Source organism: Cyrtonyx montezumae, unplaced genomic scaffold (assembly GCF_038088225.1).
Source record: "Cyrtonyx montezumae isolate F1298 unplaced genomic scaffold, pur_monq_1.0 scaffold_9, whole genome shotgun sequence".
Lineage (NCBI taxonomy): Eukaryota > Metazoa > Chordata > Aves > Galliformes > Odontophoridae > Cyrtonyx > Cyrtonyx montezumae.
The window spans coordinates 8220780-8240015 of NW_027072100.1; the positions used below are offsets into that span (position 1 = coordinate 8220780).

General features: G+C 52.8%; 1 protein-coding gene across 1 annotated transcript in view; it reads right to left on the minus strand.

Annotated features, from left to right (window-relative positions):
- Window positions 1-19236, minus strand: part of LAMA5 (laminin subunit alpha 5) — a 75595-nt gene that overhangs the window by 3704 nt on the left and 52655 nt on the right. The window contains exons 24-67 of the mRNA XM_065754394.1: window positions 18595-18737; window positions 18387-18493; window positions 17574-17727; window positions 16815-16975; window positions 16153-16261; window positions 15585-15682; window positions 14920-15121; window positions 14478-14604; window positions 14131-14270; window positions 13381-13496; window positions 12915-13126; window positions 12484-12688; window positions 12130-12274; window positions 11475-11615; window positions 10952-11113; window positions 10727-10828; window positions 10560-10643; window positions 10008-10238; window positions 9814-9927; window positions 9409-9536; window positions 9173-9253; window positions 8512-8726; window positions 7824-7924; window positions 7453-7633; window positions 7036-7179; window positions 6803-6954; window positions 6615-6725; window positions 6173-6284; window positions 5717-5887; window positions 4900-5096; window positions 4690-4806; window positions 4461-4615; window positions 4084-4225; window positions 3748-3850; window positions 3544-3657; window positions 3258-3437; window positions 2761-2903; window positions 2373-2549; window positions 2094-2230; window positions 1661-1814; window positions 1418-1551; window positions 1134-1296; window positions 582-707; window positions 226-377 (exon numbers count right to left, since the gene is read on the minus strand). Of these exons, the coding sequence (XP_065610466.1) occupies window positions 226-377; window positions 582-707; window positions 1134-1296; window positions 1418-1551; window positions 1661-1814; window positions 2094-2230; window positions 2373-2549; window positions 2761-2903; window positions 3258-3437; window positions 3544-3657; window positions 3748-3850; window positions 4084-4225; window positions 4461-4615; window positions 4690-4806; window positions 4900-5096; window positions 5717-5887; window positions 6173-6284; window positions 6615-6725; window positions 6803-6954; window positions 7036-7179; window positions 7453-7633; window positions 7824-7924; window positions 8512-8726; window positions 9173-9253; window positions 9409-9536; window positions 9814-9927; window positions 10008-10238; window positions 10560-10643; window positions 10727-10828; window positions 10952-11113; window positions 11475-11615; window positions 12130-12274; window positions 12484-12688; window positions 12915-13126; window positions 13381-13496; window positions 14131-14270; window positions 14478-14604; window positions 14920-15121; window positions 15585-15682; window positions 16153-16261; window positions 16815-16975; window positions 17574-17727; window positions 18387-18493; window positions 18595-18737 (6343 nt within the window). The remainder of the gene's footprint in view (window positions 1-225; window positions 378-581; window positions 708-1133; window positions 1297-1417; window positions 1552-1660; window positions 1815-2093; window positions 2231-2372; window positions 2550-2760; window positions 2904-3257; window positions 3438-3543; window positions 3658-3747; window positions 3851-4083; window positions 4226-4460; window positions 4616-4689; window positions 4807-4899; window positions 5097-5716; window positions 5888-6172; window positions 6285-6614; window positions 6726-6802; window positions 6955-7035; window positions 7180-7452; window positions 7634-7823; window positions 7925-8511; window positions 8727-9172; window positions 9254-9408; window positions 9537-9813; window positions 9928-10007; window positions 10239-10559; window positions 10644-10726; window positions 10829-10951; window positions 11114-11474; window positions 11616-12129; window positions 12275-12483; window positions 12689-12914; window positions 13127-13380; window positions 13497-14130; window positions 14271-14477; window positions 14605-14919; window positions 15122-15584; window positions 15683-16152; window positions 16262-16814; window positions 16976-17573; window positions 17728-18386; window positions 18494-18594; window positions 18738-19236) is intronic.

Here is a 19236-nt window from a genome sequence, read left to right on the forward strand (position 1 = left end):
CTCATGCAGAAGGCTGCTTCACAGCACCCAGCTCAGCAACACCCACCAGCACCTCATCCCTCCCTGGAGATGTCCTATTCTCAAGCCCACAGTTATGGGCAGGAAGAGAAAACCTCTCACTGAGTTCCAGCAGCCCTGGATGTGCTTGTAGAAGGTCAAGGCCCACCCTCAAAGTCTGGAGATAAAGATGTAGACTGTTCACACCCTCTGGTGGGCCAGACCCACCTGGGGGGCAGCACTGCCGGGGGCACACCGCCCAGGTAGTAGGAGACAGCATTCTCCAAGGAGTTCTCCTGCTCCACCATGAAGATGGTGAGGCGCTCCAGCCGCACCAGGATGCGCTTCTTGTTGTTCATTTTGAGCAGGAAGATCTGGATCTGCAGACAGAAAAATGGGCAACCAGATCCATCAGAGAGCAGAGCATGAACTGTCTGATTCATGTCTCCAAACTGTGTTTACACTCAGAAAGGAGACCCAGAGCCTGCAGGCTTCAAACCTTGCCCCAAAACAAGGGTCCAGATGCCCAAATGGCACTCTGGATGAAGAGCCAGCCCCCAGGTGGGCTCCTGCTCCCCCCTTACCGCTTTGTTTGTGGCACTGCTGATGGAGGAAGAGTTGCTGCTGGGCTTTGCCATCTCTAGGCCCGTGTTGAAGTCATAGTAAAGCACCAGCTTCCCATCCCGGATGGCCAGGCACAGGAACTGCCCCTGTGGGATGCAGGTTGGATGCTCAGCACCAAGGCTTAGCACTGGCAGCAGGTCCTGCTGCTGATGCCTCAACCTGTCACTGTGACAGCAGTGAGGGATGGATGTGCGTGCAGCAACCCTGTGCTGGGGGCAATGGAAATGCTCCTAGCAGCACTGACTGCACGATGAACCCTGGTCCAGCTCAAAGCACTGTGCACGCATTCCTTCCAGCACCAGAAAAGAGACTGCCCTGGCTGCAGGGGCTGTGTCCAGCCCTCTGGTGGCTTTTAACAATAATGCACAAGTACTGCTCCAAACAGTACTATCATCAACAAAGCAATCTTCTCCTCACAACCCTGAAACGGGAACATCTGCAGGTAGGGATGGGAATGCCCCCATCACAATGACTGAGGAGGAGTGAAGGTATCCCAGAACAGTGGCACCTGCCTGGTTCTCCAGAAAGAAGAGGATGCCGTTGTAGGAGACAATCCGGATCTCCTGCTCAAAGCGCTTGGTTGTGCCAAACTGGCTCTCAAACTTGATCTCTGCATAACCAGTACCATCAAAGTAGGAGCCATCGGTCAGCCAGGGATCTCCTGTGGACTTGGACCTGAAACACACAAGAAGTGACACAAGGCATCACTCCAAAGCCAACTGCCCCCATATGGGGGGCATGAGGGTCAGGGTGAGCTCCTGAACAGGCACTGCCCTGCCTGGCTGCAAGGCCTTACCTTGCACAGGGCTTCTCAGCGGTGGTATCCAACTGGAAGGTGTGCTGGAAGTTGTACAGGCTCACCACCTCCTCGTTCAGCGTGTCCAGCTCCAGGCATCCGCGGTAGTTGGGATAACGCAGAGTGGGAGGGGGCTGGGAATGCAACCAGACAGTTTGATTTTGGTTTAGTCATGAAATCATGTGCTGTTCTACCAAGAAGCTCCAAAGATATTGCTGATACCTCCTAGGAAACCTGTCTCACCATGAAGCTGGATGGGTAGCCACCCACGTAGAAGACCACGTTGTGTGGGTCGAGGTTGAGCAGCCCCTGCTCCCCCTTGGCCACGCTGTCTCCCTTGGTCTCATGCACCGTCTGCCTTTCCACTATCACTGACATCTGCCCGTACTGCAGGATCCTGTGGCAGGGAGGGATGGTCAGAGATGAGTGGAGATGCTCAATGAGGAGCCAACCTTGCCCTCCCTGAGTAAAGGGCCTCCCCACACAGCTCTGTCAAAGAGCATCACCTTTCAACCTGAACGCAAGCCCCAGACCCTCCATGATGTGGTGAGACCACTTCCCTGGCAGTTTTTTGAGCTGTTTTGGCACTGACCATTTGGGCACAGCACTACCCACGTGCTCTGAGGGGACAGGCTCCCAGCGAGCTGCCTCAGGATGTAATCCACCCATCTCTGACCTGTTGATGTTGATGGCAGCAAACTGCTCTCCGATCTCCTCATCGATGGTCAGGGAAGCTGGCTCCTCATTGCCCAGTTTGTAGACCCACTGCACTCTGCGGTCCTTCAGCACAATACCCAGGTAGTCTCCAGTGGCCTGAACGCAGGGGGACACAGGAACAGACACTGACATTTAGGACATGTAAAAGTACCAGCAATGCTGTCCCTGGTGCACCAGAGCTAGGGAGCAGCTATCCACATCTCCCTCCTCCTGCCCGTGCTGTCCTGTCCCATCTCACCTCCCTGCTGCCCAGGTACAGCACGAACCGCCCCTCCTCTGCCCCGTTCTGCTGGCTCCTGGGCTCAGGGTTTTGGATGTAGAATTTGAGGGATGTGTAGGCTGCCAAATCCTGCAGGTTGCTCGGCATCCGGACCTGCACACCGGAGCTGCCATTGAACTTCATGGGGACTTTCACCTGGAGGGAAAGAAAGAAAACTTTAAAGAGCTGAAACCCACTGCTGCCACCTCTTGTGCCTGACAGCTCTTCCAAGTGCACTTTCCGAAGTTTTCCCACGAGAAAGCAACCCTGCTTGGCAGCCCCAGAGCTATTCTAGACACCTGCCCCATTCACATGCCCCCCCAGGTAAGGCCTCATTCACCCACTCCCCAGGCACCCACAAGCTCACCTTGCTGGCAGCGTTCCTTGCCTGCGTGATGAGCTGCCGGATGCGCATGATGTTCTCTGACACAGTGGCATTCTTATTCCTCCTGTTCTCCAGGCTGCTCAGCTTCCCCAGCAGCAGCGGGATGGTGCTTTCCAGGCTGGACACTGGAGTGAGAGAGAAACAGTGGTTTTGAGCATTAGCAAGAGAGATGTGAAGCTCAGCAGGTCTGAGACATGCAAGCCAAAAGCAGTGGAAGCTAAGAGCAGAGTTGTACCACCACTCCCCCACGCACAGCAGCTTGATATGGGGTTTTGAAAATGCTCCAGCACATGCAACCTCCTGCAATAAAGGCATTGGTAATGTACAATCTGCAGACTGCCGTTTAAAATAAAGGGGTGGGATTTGAAGCACCCAGTGCTGGCCTCCTGACCTCCCTGCACTCCTGACTTGGAGCTGCAATACACAGCTTCTGAAAGCACTGTTTTCAGCCCCAGAGGCTGAGCAGGATCAGCACTCACCAGATTTCCTGGCATCCTGGACTGCCTGGTTCAGGTCTTCATTTCGAAGGCCTCCGTACTTGTCTTTCCACTCATTCAGATTCTTCCTCATGGTGCTCAGGGTATTTTCCACTCCTGCAGCTGTTTCATTGGCCTCTGTGGCTGCTGCTTTGGCATTCTGGATTGTCTCCTTTGTGTCCACTGGAAAGACAGGAAAAAAATCCCCGAGATGGTCAGGAGAAGGGAGGAAGCAGCCTTGGGTCACAGGCTGGATGTGAGATGGGGACAGAGAGCACCCAGGACAAACCTTGGTCCCTGCCCAGCGTATCCTGCACAGACTGCAGCTGGCTCAAGAGATGCTCCTTCTTCCTGCGGAGGTCAGCCAGCTTGTCCTTTGCTGTCTGCAGAGTGCCTTTAATAGCTGCAATTAAAAAAGCCAATCAACACACGCTGTTCACATCGGGTTTCAGTCCAGCCCAAAGCCACCACCCTGCGATGAAGCTTCTCTCACCTCCATTGAGTTTTGTCTGCTCTCCCCTCACAGCCTCCTCAAGGTTGCTGCTGTTCCTCTTCAGCTCTTTAGAGATGGCCCCGAGATTTTCTGACATGACGTTCTGTAAAACAAACATTTGCTGCCTCGGAGTCTGGAAGAGGAATTCAAGTCCCTGACCCAGAGAACACACACAAACATACTCATTTGGACAACTGCAGTGGGGTACCCTGCAGTGGTGCAATGGGGAGACCTAAACCCCCCGAGCTCAGCCCAGCCACCTGTTCTCTGTTCTCCAGCACAAAGCTGCAAGGCTGCCAAGGGCATTTTGCTTTCTCTCATTTGCACAGCACATACCATCAAGGCCTGGGCAGCAGCCTCATCGGCGTCCTGGGCCGCTCGCTCAGCTTTTTTCACTGCTTCAATGATGCTGGCATACACGTTAGAGGCATCAATTGCCCTCTGGATAAAGCCATCTTGGTTTGTGCCCTGGATAATGCTGTGTTGGAAGACAAAGTCATTAAGGCTACAGAGACTACTCAGGCTGGGCTCCTGTCCCAGAGTACAAACACCCTGGGCTCCTCAGGGCATGCTAAAGTGTGCAGGAATGTTCTCCAAGCTAAAGCCTTGGAGACAACACCCTGCTGCAAAATCTGCTGCAGTGCTGGGGCTGTGGTGTCCCATCCCTAACCCCAGCAGGATGACAGAACCAGGGAGCCAGCCAGGAGCCTCACCTGGACAGGTTCCTTGCCAGCTCATCCAGGAGCCGGGCATGCTCCTCAGCCTGCTCCACAATAGGGATCTTGCTGCTGGCTGGGGAGAACTTCTTGACTCGCTCTGTCAGAGGCAACTTTGCCCCATCCAGAAGGGCTGCCAGCTTCTCATATGCCTGCAAGGACATGTGTCACCCCCAGCAGCTGCCCCACTGTGCTCTGCCCATGTCAAAGCAACTCCATCACTCACCTCCTTTGCATTCTCCATCTTCTGCAGGAAGTTGGAGACCTTGGCCAGGGCATCCTCAGCCATCCTCAGGGTCTCCTGCACCAGCCCATACTGCTTTTGGAGTTCATGGCTCTTTTGCTAAACACAGAGATGCAGAGTTGGGAGCCAGCGGGGTCTGGGCAGGTTCCCCCTAACTGCATGGCAGTATGGGTTCATCTGCTACAGGTCTACCTGACTCTCCTCCAGGTTGTTGCGGTTCAGACTGTTCAAGTCCTCTGTCTGCCTGGTTTTGTTGACAGCCTCATTGAGGGCATCACGGAGGTCCATCAGCTGGGAGCTGTGCTGTGCCAGCCAGTCCTGGATGCTGCTCATCAGCACCTGGTTGGACTCCCAGTGGGCATGAAGCTCACTCTTCACCCGATCCAACACTGGGAGTGGAGATGAGAACTGGTAATTCATCTTTCTGTGCTTGGCTGTGGAAAAGCCTAATTCTGATCTTACTTTCCAGGTATCCCTTCCTCCTTCAGCCCAGGTAACACAGGATCTCATACAATACTGTTTATAAACCCCCAGTGAACTGATGGATGAAAAATGGATCTTTCAAAAAGATGCTCAGCCATGCCTGAAAGGGTCCATATGAAGGAGAACCCCAAACTGAAGTTGTTATTACTCTGATTAGTGCACTCCCTTGGGGCAATGAATATGAAGAAACACAGGGTGACTTATTCATACCCACATGTGATGCTCATATAATAATGGTAACTCCCGGTTCTAAATGTTCTCATTTTCAGTCATCCAGCAGAACTACCCAGTTAGTACAATCTAAAATTCACTTTCAGGTGAAAAAAAATTCATAAATGATCCCATTGGAGTGCCACACAGGACCCTGAACTGATTGTAAAACTTGTTAGAGGTGTCTATTTTAACAATCACACCTCTGAACATAAGCGTGATGTGTAGAACCTGCATGGGCTCCAACCCAGGCTGCCAATATCCAGACCAAGCTGGGCCAGCACAGCTCGACCCCATGCTGCAAAGCCGGACTCACACTTTTGAGCCTCCCTGTGCTCACGCCTTGCCAGCTCCTCCTGGCTGTCCAGACTCCGCTCCTTCATCTCCCTCAGCATCCTCTCCACCTCTGCCATCTTCTGCCGGAACTCCTCAGTGGAGGTGGTGCTGGTATTTGCTGCCCCGAACTTGGCCATCTGCTGCACCAGGTCTGCAGGGAAACACAGGGCTCGTCAGCATCCTCACCCCAGTCCCTCTGCAGCCCCCACACTTCCATCTCTTAGCCTCACCAAAACAGAGGCAGCCTCTGTGCAGTTCCTCCTGGGGTTCAATAACCCTCAGTCTACCTATACCTATATATCTACTGTGTAGATCTCTGTCCCAGTTTTACTTCCCCTTCTTTTTTCCATGGCCTTTTCTAAGCGATGTAGTTTGCAAAGTGAATGTGGGGCATTCCCCGCAGGAGAAACCCACAAAGCAGAGACACATCACCCACCTCCAATGCTTTTCTGAATACTTTGAATAGTTAGAAGGAGTTGCTCTCCTCTCTGATAAGTCTCCCGTGTATGCTGGTCTAAATGGTTTGCTTTTCTGTGAGTCATCACCATCTGAAACACAAAGCACTATTAGCTGAAGTGTAAGTTCAAGTTTAACACGGTCCTTCTTCAGTTGGGCTGTTCAAAGCATGGATATATGTACACACAGACATTTGGCCCTACATCCTGATGTCATGAGATGTTTAACAGCCCTTCAAGGGAGTGATGCAGCTCATGGAGCTCAGCCATGGAAGACAGCCCTGCACCCACAGCCCAGTGCTAGGCTGAGCAGGATACCCAGCCTGCCTGAGCTGGGTTTCTGATGGCCTTCCAATGCCCTCATTTTAGATAAAAGGAGAACTCCTGCTCTGGCAATGGGAGGAAGATGGAGAAATATCTTACTTTGTGCTGCAGCGCATTCAAGTCCTGCGTGAGGTCTGCGTTCTCATCCTCCAGCTCATCAGCCCTTTGCCTGACCTTGTTCATAGCTCTATGGTACTCACGCAGTTGGTTCTGGAAAGAAAAAAGCTGCAATGAGGCCAGCAGGCCAGGACAAACAGGCAAAAAGCAGCAGCAGACCTTCCACGCACAGCAACAGTCGCCATAGTGCTGTTGAGACCACGGAGGCGAGCCCAGGCGATGGAGCTGGCGTTGAGGTTGACCAGCTGGCTTCGGATGGAGGGGAAGGACATCTCAATGCTCTGCAGATCCTCCAGCAGGAGCAGGACGCAGCTGTCACACACTGCCCAGACAACGGAACAGTCAGCAGAGCCCTTTGCCACAGCTTCCCTCACCTCCTTCCCCAGGGCTGCAGGATACACACCTTCACACCTCATGCTGTCCGGGCCATTTGCCACGGGGATCTCGTAGTCATGCATGCAGACATCACACTGCTTCCCCGTCAGCCCGTTGGAGCAGGTGCACTCCCCTGTGCGTGGGTCGCAGGAGCCCCCTCTGCACTCACACTCTGCCAAGTTCAGTGAGAAGGAAACACCCATGTCATCATTCCGTGCTCTTACCACACCGAAGGGAGGGGAATAAGTGGCTTTACTCCAGCTGTGCCATTGCACCTCTGCTGGTTTACACGCAATGCACTGCTGGGGGTTTCCCTGCACACACTGAGAACACGCACAGGACCCCAAACTACAGTTGGTGGTTTCTCTTGTCGATTTGACAAGAACATGGGCCACCAAATCCTTGTCCCACATCAGGGAGCTGACAGCCAGGAAGCAGGACTCACTTCTGCAGCCCCTCTCGCTGAAGCCCCAGTAGCCTGGGGCACATTGGTGGCAACGTGAGCCACTGACACCAGGCAGGCAGTGGCACTGGCCCGTCTGTGCATGGCAGCTGCTCCCCATGGCACCGACATCACAGTCACACCTCCGGCAGCCAGAGCATCCCTCGAAGCCGTAGTACCCCTCCTAGGGAAAAGCAGGTCAGTGTGGGCTCTGTTCAGGGCAAACTCATCCTTGTCCTGCACAGATCATGCTGGATACATGCAGGGAGAGGAGGTTTGATGCAGTTTCCCATAGGTTTCTGCATCACTTCCAAGGCTGCAGCTTAGCACCTGTAACAAGCAAAGGCACCGCTGCCATCCAGGGGTGGCCTCACCTCGCAGTGGTCACAGTGCTGCCCTGTCACTCCAGACTTGCAGAAGCACTGTCCAGTTTGTGGATGGCATGAGTCAGTCCCACAAGGTGAACAGCTGCACTCTGCCAGGGAAAACACACAGTTATATGCTGAATCGAAAAGACCCATCAGCCACCCCGGACCTCCTTACTCCTGACAAGGAATCCCATTTCTCCCCTGTCTTATCACAATCACAGCTAATACAGAGCCTCCCTCTGCTTGGATTTGCTCCTGCTGACAGCTTATTTCCACTATGGTTGCCCAGGGCAGTCCCCCTTTGGTGAGCTGCAGTTTGGCTGTTCCTCAGACAGAAAGGAGCAGTGCTGGCAGTGGGCTGTGCACACCCACGCTTCCAGGGAGTGCCAGCACTGCTGCTGCAGGAGCTGCTTGGAGCAAGGCTGTTCCAACCCAGGTGTGGCTTGGCAGCTTGCAATTAGGGCTGGATCAGAAGCTCTGGAGTTGTGATGCTGGAGGGCTGGTTTTTGGAGCTGCGTGCTTTCCTATTATCACCTTCAGAGGCTGCCTGTCCTGGCACGCATGCAGCTGAGTGCGTGATTCATCCACGCAGTGCACAGCCCCATGAAAGCCATAGAACCCCACTGAAACTCTTGACACGTCCCTGGTCAGTCTGTCCTTCTCCCCCCGAGTGCTTGCTGCTGGTCCCACTCACGTGTGCAGTTCTTGGCTGCCACTGCATCCCCATAGTAGCCAGGGGCACAGACCTCGCACCGCGCACCGGCGGTGTGGTGCATGCACCCCGTGCAGGCGCCTGTCAGCGAATCACAGCTGCTGAACAGCATGTTGGGATCCGTGTTCCCACTGCAGTCACAGGGCTGGCACGAGCTGCCAATCACCAGGGGATTGCCATAGTATCCTGGGGCACACCTGGAGAAACACAGCGAGTTTAAACACAGCCAGGGCCTCTGGGGGATCCCAGAGCCTGCACCGCCCATGAGCCTTGAGCAATTACAGCAGTGAGGGCATCCAACAGTCGGAATTGATGCGACCCTCTGGGATTTCAAAGCACTTTGTGTTTTGCTTTATGATACCCCAGAAAGATGCCTTTGTCACAGACTGCAAGTCAAGGCAAAAGCATAGCTAAGCAATACAACCACAGTAATAAAATGTATCAGCAGTGGAGACAGCAATGGGGTACGTGCATCTGAAAGGGACTGAAAGAAATCCTGCTGCTCAAGCAGAGGACACTCAAGGCAAAGCCAGCCATTTCCTACATAGTGTCTACTAGGACATCTTCTCTTCTGCCACAGCAGTGGCTGCATGGGACTAGCATGGGGCTATGGCCCGAGAAACACAGGTGCCATCCTCCTTACCGCTCACAGTTGGGTCCAGCGTAGCCAGGCTTGCAGAGGCACTGTGTGCTGGAGCCCTTGTGCACACAACCAATGGCAAAACTGAAACAACAAGGCATGAATGGGAAGGTGCAGCTACCACCTGAGGTGGTGCCAAGGTGCTGACCCCATGGTGTGGGGCCAGGGACAAGGCTGGCACTGGGACATCCCCAGGGCCAAACCAGTGCCCTGGGACAATCCCACTCAAAGGTGCTCACTTGTTGGAGGCAATGGAAAGAGGACATGGACATCCGACACACTGCAGGCTTCCTTCAGCATTGTGGCTGCCCACATAGCCGTCCTTGCACTGCTCACAGTGATCTCCCTCTGTGTTGTGCTGACAGTTCTGAAAGGACAAGGTGTGCTGTTGAGCTCAGCACTCCTTGCAGGAAATGCCCCCACCAGGTATCTGGATGCTGCAGTCCCTCCTCTTTCCCAGAACTGTTTTTCACCCAGCCCCAAGTGAGAGCACCCCCAAAATGGCACTTGCAAATGCAGCTCTACTTCAAGCATGGTCCCACTGGCCCAGTTTGCATGTGAATAACTTTTTAAATCCCATGCTGCAGACTCCAAACTCCAGCTTTCCAGCTCCAAAATGCCATGCTGTCTCACTGTTTACTTACAAGGCATATCCCAGACCCTGGCAGGCACTGGTCTGAGTGGCCGTTGCAATGACATGGGATGCATTTTCCCAAAAATAGACCCTTGGTGTCCCTGTAGTAACCTGGAGCACATTCCTGAGGAAAGAGGAGAAGGAGATGTCTGCAGCTGTTCAACCACTCTCTGCTTAGAACAGAGCTTCTCCTCTTGCCCCTACCTGGCAGGAGTCACCCAGGTAGTTAGCTGGGCAAAAGCACAACTCCACGTTGCTGGCAGGGACACCTGTATCTGTATCTGTTGCAATCTCCAGGGCCACACGACGCAGGGACACGGAGGATGAGAGCTGGGAGAAGAGTGCTCGGATCTGCAGCTGCTCCAGGTTTGCCAGCACCATCATGAGCTCCTCTCTCGATACAGGGTTGTGTGTTTCCGTGTGCCTGAAGTTACCCTAGAGGAAAAAGATCTGACATTACTGGCAAGAAAAACAAACACTTATTTTATGGCATCCAGTCCAACTTTGAGCTCCCTTTGCACAGGTAAAGCAGTTCATGGATCTTCACAGCCAGTTCTACTGCAAAAGACACTGCCAAAAATCAGAGAATATCCCAAGTTGGAAGGGACTCGTAAGGATCAATGAACCCAACTCCTGGCTCCACACAGGACCATTCAAAAATACTGAGATCAAAGCAATGTTCTCTTCTGCCTACAAACTAGTCTTCTCCTCTCAGTAGCATCTGAGCACTTGGTACATTTCAGTGTGCTAACTCACCTCCACCAGCTGCAGCTGGCCTTCATGTACCTCCCCCGGGGAAGGGTAGGAGCCTTCCAGAAACATGATGCTCATCTGATTTCCCTGAGAAAAGCAAGGAAGGCGTCAGGCACCACATCACCCTGCTCACATTAGCAGGAAGCACTGGTGAATTGCTTGGGATGCACCTTGAGGATCACGTCCGGGCGGGACTCCATGGGAATGAAGACATCACCCCTCCGTGGGTCAGAGTGAAGCTCATAACGCAGGTGGCCACCATAGGAGGAAACCTAAAGAAGAGCCAAGTTGCATCAGCTGCTACCTGCGACCTGAGTCACAGCCATCCATGCTCAACCAGAGCATGGGGTCAGGGATGTGCAGGACTGCTGGCCCAGCTGCCACTGTGCTCTTACCCGGTCCCCAAGATAGGAGCTAGGTGCAACCCAGTACAGCTCCTGATAGGCATCCAGGAGGTTCCTGAGATCAGCACGGAGCAGCTGCTCCCGTGGGCTCAGAGCTGTAGGCACCTCCTGGCGGTCACTGCTCAGCAGGAGCCAGCCGTTCATGTCGATGAACTGCAGGGGAAGACCAAGCATACATTTTTCTCTCTGTGTGCCCTGGAAGAGCTATGGAAGGTATTTGGATGCTGATGCTCAGTGTGGCAGAAAAGATGCCAACAGGGGCACAACCTCACACACATCCTGATGAAGCCACTGGAAAACTGAGCACCACCCCTCCCTGGCACAGTCCCCAAATGCCACCTGTTGACTTTCTTCCCTATGAGACTCCAGAGACCAGGAAAAGGGAATGAAAGTGGGAGACAGGCAGAGCAGGACAGGGATAACACTCCTCACACTGTATCTTTCAGGAGGGCAAGAAGATTAGTGCACAATGGAGACCCAAGATAGGAGCTCGGCCCTTCTGTTGGTCCCTCACCTCAGCTTGGTACTTCACAGCACTGCGGCAACGATTGGTCGCACCAAAGCAGAAACACTTGGTGCACCCCTTGGGGTTGCTGGCATCCAAAGAAAATGTCCCCAGGCGGCACTGGTCGCACCTCGGGCCCTCCACATTTTCCTGGAAGACAAGCAAAGCTCAATAGTGTCAGCAGCTCCTCACTGGGCCTTCGCAGAGGGCAAAGATGGCTCTAGGAGTCATCAAAGTCCAAGGAAGTTCACCACTGTGACTCTCAAAGACAACTGAGCAGTTCCCAAACAGATCTGCTAGCACATCACCCAACAAACACCAAATTCACTTGGGCTTAACACTTGTGAGCCCTGCAAAGCAGCAGGAGCAAGAGGCTGAGCAGCAGCTTGAGTTACTCTCACACAGGAGTAGGAGTCAGTGGTCTGATATCTTTACCTGCATCATTCTCTGACAACAGAGCTGGGTTCAGGCTGCCCAGGGATAGCTCGGTGAGTGAGCCCTGGTAGCCAGGAAAGATGGGGAGAAGCCTATCAGGGTGTTCTGAACCCCACCACCCAGCAGGCATCAAACCCCCACCGCCCCAAGGCTAAACCAGCTGAACAGCCTGAGCAAAGAGACTCGAGCCAAGCAGAAATGCATCATGTGAAGACACTGTAGGACTGACCTTGCAGTGACACTGCCCTGTCACCGGGTCGCACACGCTCGCCTCGGTGCCGTCTGGATGGCAGTCACACCGCTGGCAGCTGGGGTAGCGATAGTAGCCAGGGGCACAGAGGTCACACTGTCGCCCAATTACATTGGGCTTGCACCTGGGCAGGATGAAAAAATGCAGCATCAGAAACCCATGCCTTATGCTGCTGCATTTGCAGTTTCATCTGTGCTGGCAGGCATGCGGTGCTGACAAAGATTTCTCCATCCTGTATGTTTCCTCCCTGCACCCCTCTTGTGTTTTTAATCACCCCAGCAGCAAGCAGATACACTGCCAGCTGTGCCCTGCACAGGGACAGGGCTTCCTCACTTGCACTGCCCGCTGTCCACGTCGCAGCCAAGCTCTGTCAGCTCCTGCACTCCAGGCTGAGAGCAATTGCAGTCCTCGCAGCCAACGAGGGGATGGCAACCGAAGGTCTGGGGCTCGCAGACAACACATTCTGGTTTCAGGGTGTGTGGAGGGCAGATGCACTGCCCCGTCACCTCGTCACAGAGACGTGTCCCACAGTCACAGGCTGCAAGAGGCAAAAAGGAGGTGTGTTTGGAAGAGCAGGAGCCAGGCAGCCCAAGGAAGGCACAGGGCAATGGAGGCAGGTCTCAGCAGCTCAGCAGGAACCCGGGCTGCTTTCCTGAAGCTGTTTCAGGGCTGGGAAACGCAACCATTTCCAATTCTGCCTTTGCTCCAGAAGAGGCCAAGTAGTCAATGCTGTGGAAAGTGGGCCAGGAGATGGGGCAACTTACGCCTGCAGTTGGGGAAGCCCCAGTAGCCGGTGGCACAGCGGGAGCACTCTCGTCCGATGACATTGGGCTTGCAGGGACACTGCCCACCGAAGGGCTCGCACTGGCTGCCCCGTGCTCCTGCCTCGTGGCACTGGCAGGGCTGAGCCCCATTGTTGTAGAAGAGGGACAGTGAGATGGCGGAGTCACGGCAAAACCTCGACGACGTGCTGGGACTGCAGAGGAAGGCAGGAGGAATCGTCACGCAGCGTCCCCACCACCCCAAAATCCAGCAGCATCTATTACAACAGCACGTGCTAAATTGGTGGGATGGAGAGCATCTCCAGACACCCACGGGTTTGGTCATTACATAAGAAAAGTATTAAACAGAGCCCTCCCCACAGTCCCTGCAAAGGGAACATGTTTTTGCTCCCTGAGGAGCATGCAGCCCCCATACAGCACAGCAGCCATCCAAAGCCATGTGTCTCACTTGATGTAGAAGCTGTTAATGCCACAGCTGCTGATGAAGTCATAGGACTTGTCCAGAGGTTCCTCCTGCAGGTACTGAGAGCTGTAGCTGTCTTCCGGCACCACAAGGATGTAATCCTGCAGCAAGGACAAGGTGGGTGAGCCAGGTTCTTTAGCTGAGCTGACAGATGCAGTTCAAAAGGAGCTCACTCAAAAGTCCAATTACACCTTTAATTTCTCATCAGCTCATCCTTCACAGGACATAATATTACACACAAAGGTGCCTGTGAAAGACAGGGGGTACCTCTCTGTTGTGGTCTATCCTTAAGATTCCCTCTGCTCTAATGCTCCACATGAAGAGTGACCCAAAGGGGAACACTGGCTGTGCTTCAGCACAGAGCAGGCAACTACTGTCACCTTAAACTCCCAGACATGAAGACACCTGGGCTCCTGTTCTGCCTTTCAGCTATTTACCCAGATTTTGGTTGATGCAGTCCCGTTGCCCAAGGTTTCTGCCTTGCTTTAGTGTCAAAACCATACAGCTAAGGATAACTATCATATACAGGTCCTGCTTCTGTGGATCCTGCCCTCTACAACACCAATGCTGAAGAATGCACCCTTCTAAGCTGGTTCAGGAACCGAGTGATGGTAGGAAACGTTCTTATGGTGACACAACCACAAATATCCCCAAGGACAAAATCTTCTCCTGCTGGAGACATGTGGCTGGATCCTGGTCCAGTATGCTCCAGGAGCTGCCAGGAGAAACACTCACCAGCCACAGCTGTTTGCCCTCTGGCACTCGAACAACTACCATCAGATCATTGTCAGTAACATCCAGGACAATCTGGTCCTCAGCAACTACCAGGCTCCGGCACCCATAGCCATGTGGGCAGAAAGTAGCATTGGTCTGACCTGAAAAAAGAACAAACATATTGGTCCCACAGTTCCCTTGCAGTCCCCATCATGCCCTCCTGGCTTCAAGGATACGAGTCAGTCTTATTTCGCGTTTGCAATCCCTGGAGAACCCAGTGTTAGCCTTTGGCATGAAAAACTTTCTGGGACCCCTCTTAGAGGGCTTCTGCCCACCAGCAGCTTTCCCTGGAACCCTGCCCGTCTCACCTTGCCAGATGCGCCCACCGTTGATCAACACTTCCACGGGGAAGGTGGGATGGTTGGGCTGGTAGTAGTGCAGAACGAAAGCGTAGCGTCCCAGGTTCTGAATCCGGCTGTTAAACACAACAGCAGCCTGGCCCCAAACACAAGTACACAGTCAAATACACACACCTGTGATTTCTGCTCCAATTACCCAACTGTCAGACTTTAGGTTAATCCACCTCCCAGCTCTCCACTCTCCCCCCTTAACAATATCACCTGCAAAGCTGCTCCTGGGAGCTCAGAGAACCAAGCAGGGTAGAACGGAGGTACAACAGAGGAGCCCATGGGAATTACAGGGACAAGGTTAAAGGGACAAGGTTAAATTCCAAAATTGCTAATTGCTGGACTGTTAAAGCTACAGAATAGAGAAGGAGAAATCCAGCCCACCCCGTGCTGATGCTGCTACCTGTGGTGGCTGCAGGAGGATGAGCTCTGAGGTGGAGTCCATTGCTGTGGGAGGCTGAGGTGCAGGCTCCAATGGGACCCCAGCTGGAGCCACGTGGACAGCCTGAGCCAGGGGGACATCGGGGGAGAGGGGCAGAGCCTGGCCCACCTCCAAAACAACCGACTGGGAAAGCTTCAGGAACCTTGAGGGAATGCAGGAGCTGCTGCAAGAGGACACAAAAGGACACAAAAGAGAGAGGCTTTGGGGATCCTGGCAGGAAAAGCAGAACCTGTAACATGTGGTAGATGATGAAGCATGACTGATGAGGGAGAGCTTCTTAATGGGACCTGCAGCTCTGTGACACAGGCTTAGCAGTAAGGACAAAAGTCTTGCAAAGGCTAATTCCTGCATATGTATTTATTCAAAACAGTGTCAGGAATTTGACAGGGCAAGTGCTGCAATCGAATAGATAAGGAAAGCTTACTCATGGTGACACCTGCCACAGGAGGTAGCGTAGAGCCCAGGGACAGGGCAAGGTGCCTCACCTCAGTCTCCTGTGCCACTGATTTCTTTCAGCTGGGTCAGTAACTTTAGAGGCTGCAAAGCTGAGGGAAGTGGGGCAAGCAACTGTTCTGAGTTACAGCCATGTTCACAATAAAATCCTGAGGGACATGACACTCCCTTACCTATTGGATAAGAACATGCCATGGACACTGATGCAATGCACCTTTGGCTCCACGAACTCCATGGTGAACTGCTCAGCAGGAACAAGGTACACTTTGTGCTGCCGTGCATGGAAAGGAAACATCTGGTTACAAAACAGTCTGTGGGAGCCTACAATGGCTTCTGAGTCCACATCAGTGCATCAAACACCCCTCATCACACACTGGCTAACACATAGCAGGTCACACCTGTTTCCTGCCCCTCCTTCCCTGGTACAAGCCCTGAGGTATTTAGGAGCTCCACTTCTATTTTCATCTAAGCAACCAGGAATGCCTCCAAGTAAAGTGGGAAGAAGCACTGTCACACTGCTGCAAGAGCTCCTTCCACAAAGAGCATCTTCCCATCAGCATCTTATCCCAAACCTTTAAAACACACTGCCGAGCATGCTCTCCACTTTGGACTGCACATGACATGGATGGAGATCTAGTATCCAGCCCAACCAGAGCCAGGAAAGCCCTGCTGCCATCCAGGCACTGCTCCCACCTCTCCTCCTCTTAACCTGCAAGCAGCAACCCTGACAGGGAGCCTCACCAGGAAGAAGTCAGCCAGGTCAGCAATGAACCGAATCGTGGCCTCTGAGGTCAGTTCAAAAGTTGCCAAGCGGCTCTGGGAATCCACAGCAACACCTCGACAAAGGAAACTGCGAGACAAACATAGATGTTGAGGCCAGCCTCGAGCAGGGTCATGACACATTTCTTGTCTTGCCAGCCATACGTCCTGGAGGCATTTAGACAAAGTCCCTGTAAATCTTTTGATGCCTTCTCTGGCAAGTTTCCCAAGGACACCTCAGACATTAGTTTCCCACTACGAAGTTTGCAGCCTGAAGTCAGACACTTCTATAGTAAGGGACACGGTTTGACCTTCACCAGTGGCTCCAAAAACCTGTCTGAAGTCCATTCCCCAAACCAGGGCCCCTACCAATGTACCTAATTGCAAATGAGAGTAATAGGCCACTTGGCAGAGGTATTACAGGACTACGTTGGCACAATAATGTGCCAGGGATGCAGTTCTCAGGGACAGCTAGTCAGTAAAATCTATATCCAGTGAGAATGAATTTGGACACAAGCAGTTTAGATCCACAGCGCTGCAGCACTGCTTTGTTTATGCAATAAAGCAGAAAAAGCTCAACCAAGGACGCCTACCCTAGCCAGGCCAGAGGGAGACTGAACTTTCTCTCTTGGAGCTGACCATACCTGTAGACACATGGGTAGAAGGTGAAGGTGCCCTGCTGCATGGCTAAGTGCGGTGAGCTGACGGCAATGCCCACCAGATGCAAAGCATTGGGGTTGGCATACTCCACCACCAACACGTATTTTCCAGGCTGGGCAACAGGCAGGGACAGTTGGACTTCCACCTGCAGAACAGAGACACAACTGAAGGGGGGCACCCCACTGCTGTATGCACCCCTCATGGGAAAAGATACACAGTGGCACTCAATTGTGGCATTTCAAGCGGTTGTGAATTAAAAGATATTCACAGCTCTGGTCTTTAAATCTATCTCCTCTTTTCCCTGTGCAGCAGTTGCTGCGGAATGAATCAGAGCAGAACGAGCCATACTCAGAAGCACGTGCTACTTGTTTGTTTGGGGTGATCTGTTCCAGCTTTACACCTTGAGGTCTGTGTCCCTGCATTCAGCTATCTACAAAGCATCTTTGATTCTGTTACCTGTATGCTATAGGCTCTCAGGGAACACTCTCTGGGTACAAGCCAAGGCTGCAGGGGACTGAGGGGATGATGTGACAGCTCTTACCATATACCACGCATGTCTCTGTAAACAGTGTGCATGCAAGACACTGTTTCTCTTCTTGAGCAACAGGGCATGCAAGCACACGACGCTGATGGAGCAACACCATTATCCTTCTGATAACCTGCCCAGGTGTGTGCAAAGCACCAGGCACTGCAAGCAGAGATGATTGCCACCAAGCAAGGGATGAAGCAGAAGTGCTACTCACATCGTTGCCACTGCACATGGCCATCCAGGGATGGGAAGGGCTGAGCTGCTCCGTGGGACAGCCTCTGGGTAACCGGTTGTCCAGCCTGCACACCGCGCCCACCCCTGCCACGGCAGGGAAGCCATCCACGGACAGGTACTTATACAGGAGGCAGCTAAAAGCATTAAGAATTTGGAAAGAGCTGCTGTTACATAACAAATGTAAGAGCCAAAGGGCACCCATGTGGACTCTGCTGCTCAAAGAAGCATCTCTGGTTACTGTGATGCATGAGACCGTGAGTTACAGGACCAGCAAGGACAATCAGAATGAAGTACTTCTCTCCTTGCAATGTGCTTTACGCTGGGGAGCACTGCTATAGTGGAGGGGACAGGTGATGTCCAGAACTCACCCAGCCTTCCTGCCAGCATGGTCAGATGGCAGTGCAAGCAGATACACTGAGATGCTCTAAGCACTTATCAGACTCTGCCCATTCATTTTAAACAGTCCAGCAAGCACTAAGTTGTAGCCACTTTCCAGCATTGTTGAGTGACTTATACACAAAACACCAGGAATGCATCCTAGCATAGGAAGGTGCTATGCTCTTACTGTGTTAGATCTCCAGAACACACAGACTGACTGTGCCATGGATAAGGCAACCTGTGCATTGGCTTTCTCAGCCAGTGCAGTCTCAGCAGTCTACCAACCATGGAAAGCACTCCACAAAGCAGTTTTACTGCATTCAGACCCTCAAAGAATGTACACTGTTATATATTTCTTAACTCCAGGCCAAGAAGAGCTGAGTCCCACATGGCACAAAGATACAGAGATTCTTACTTCTGGGTGGCTTGTTCTGGGGCTGGCTGGTATGTACATGGCTCTGTGACCTTTAGCTGCAGTATTGGAGCTTCGTAGTATGAGCTGGGTAGCAAAACCAGATAGTCCTACATGGAGAAAAAGGAGAGTTAGTGCCATGTGGGACACTTGCCCCCACAGAACTGCTGAAGCTCCTCATGGTGCATGGAGCACAGGGGTTGATCCTTACCAGCAGGACACCCTCTGCTTCTACAACCAGAGACCAGGTGTTGGGGTTGAGTACGAAGGGCTCCCCAAAGCTGTTCTGGGGGACGGTGACAAAGGCTGGCTCCGTGCTGGGAGCAAAGACAATCTGCTTGCTCTGCTCTGTACCTGGAGTGGGAGGGACAAGAGGCTGTAAAGGCACTGGGGAGGGGATGGAAAAGCTGAGCGTGCAAATAGGAGGCTGTACACAGGGGAGCAGCTCTAGCACAGCAGGAAGACATCCTGCTGATGCACCACAGTCCCACAGTGACCCATAAGAGAGACATCCACTCTGAACACACTCAGTAGCTTAAGAGGAGAAAAAAAAATCAAATCACTGTAATCCTTAACACTAATCCACAGCTCCCACAGTGTGCTCTGCATCCCTGCGCTGCAAAGCGCAGAGCATTACGTGCCAAAGAGCAATCTTCCCACTAGAAAAAGAACTCATCAGTGAAGAATTTATTCTGAAACAGACCAAAAGAATTGTCCAGATACGTTTTTCCTTAGGGATATTCTGATCCCAAGTCCACAGGTGAGTTAACTATCTTCTCACAAACTCCTGGACACTCAATCTGTGCTCCTGTCTTTCCTGTCAGCCACAGACCCTCTCTGCCTGAGATTCAGA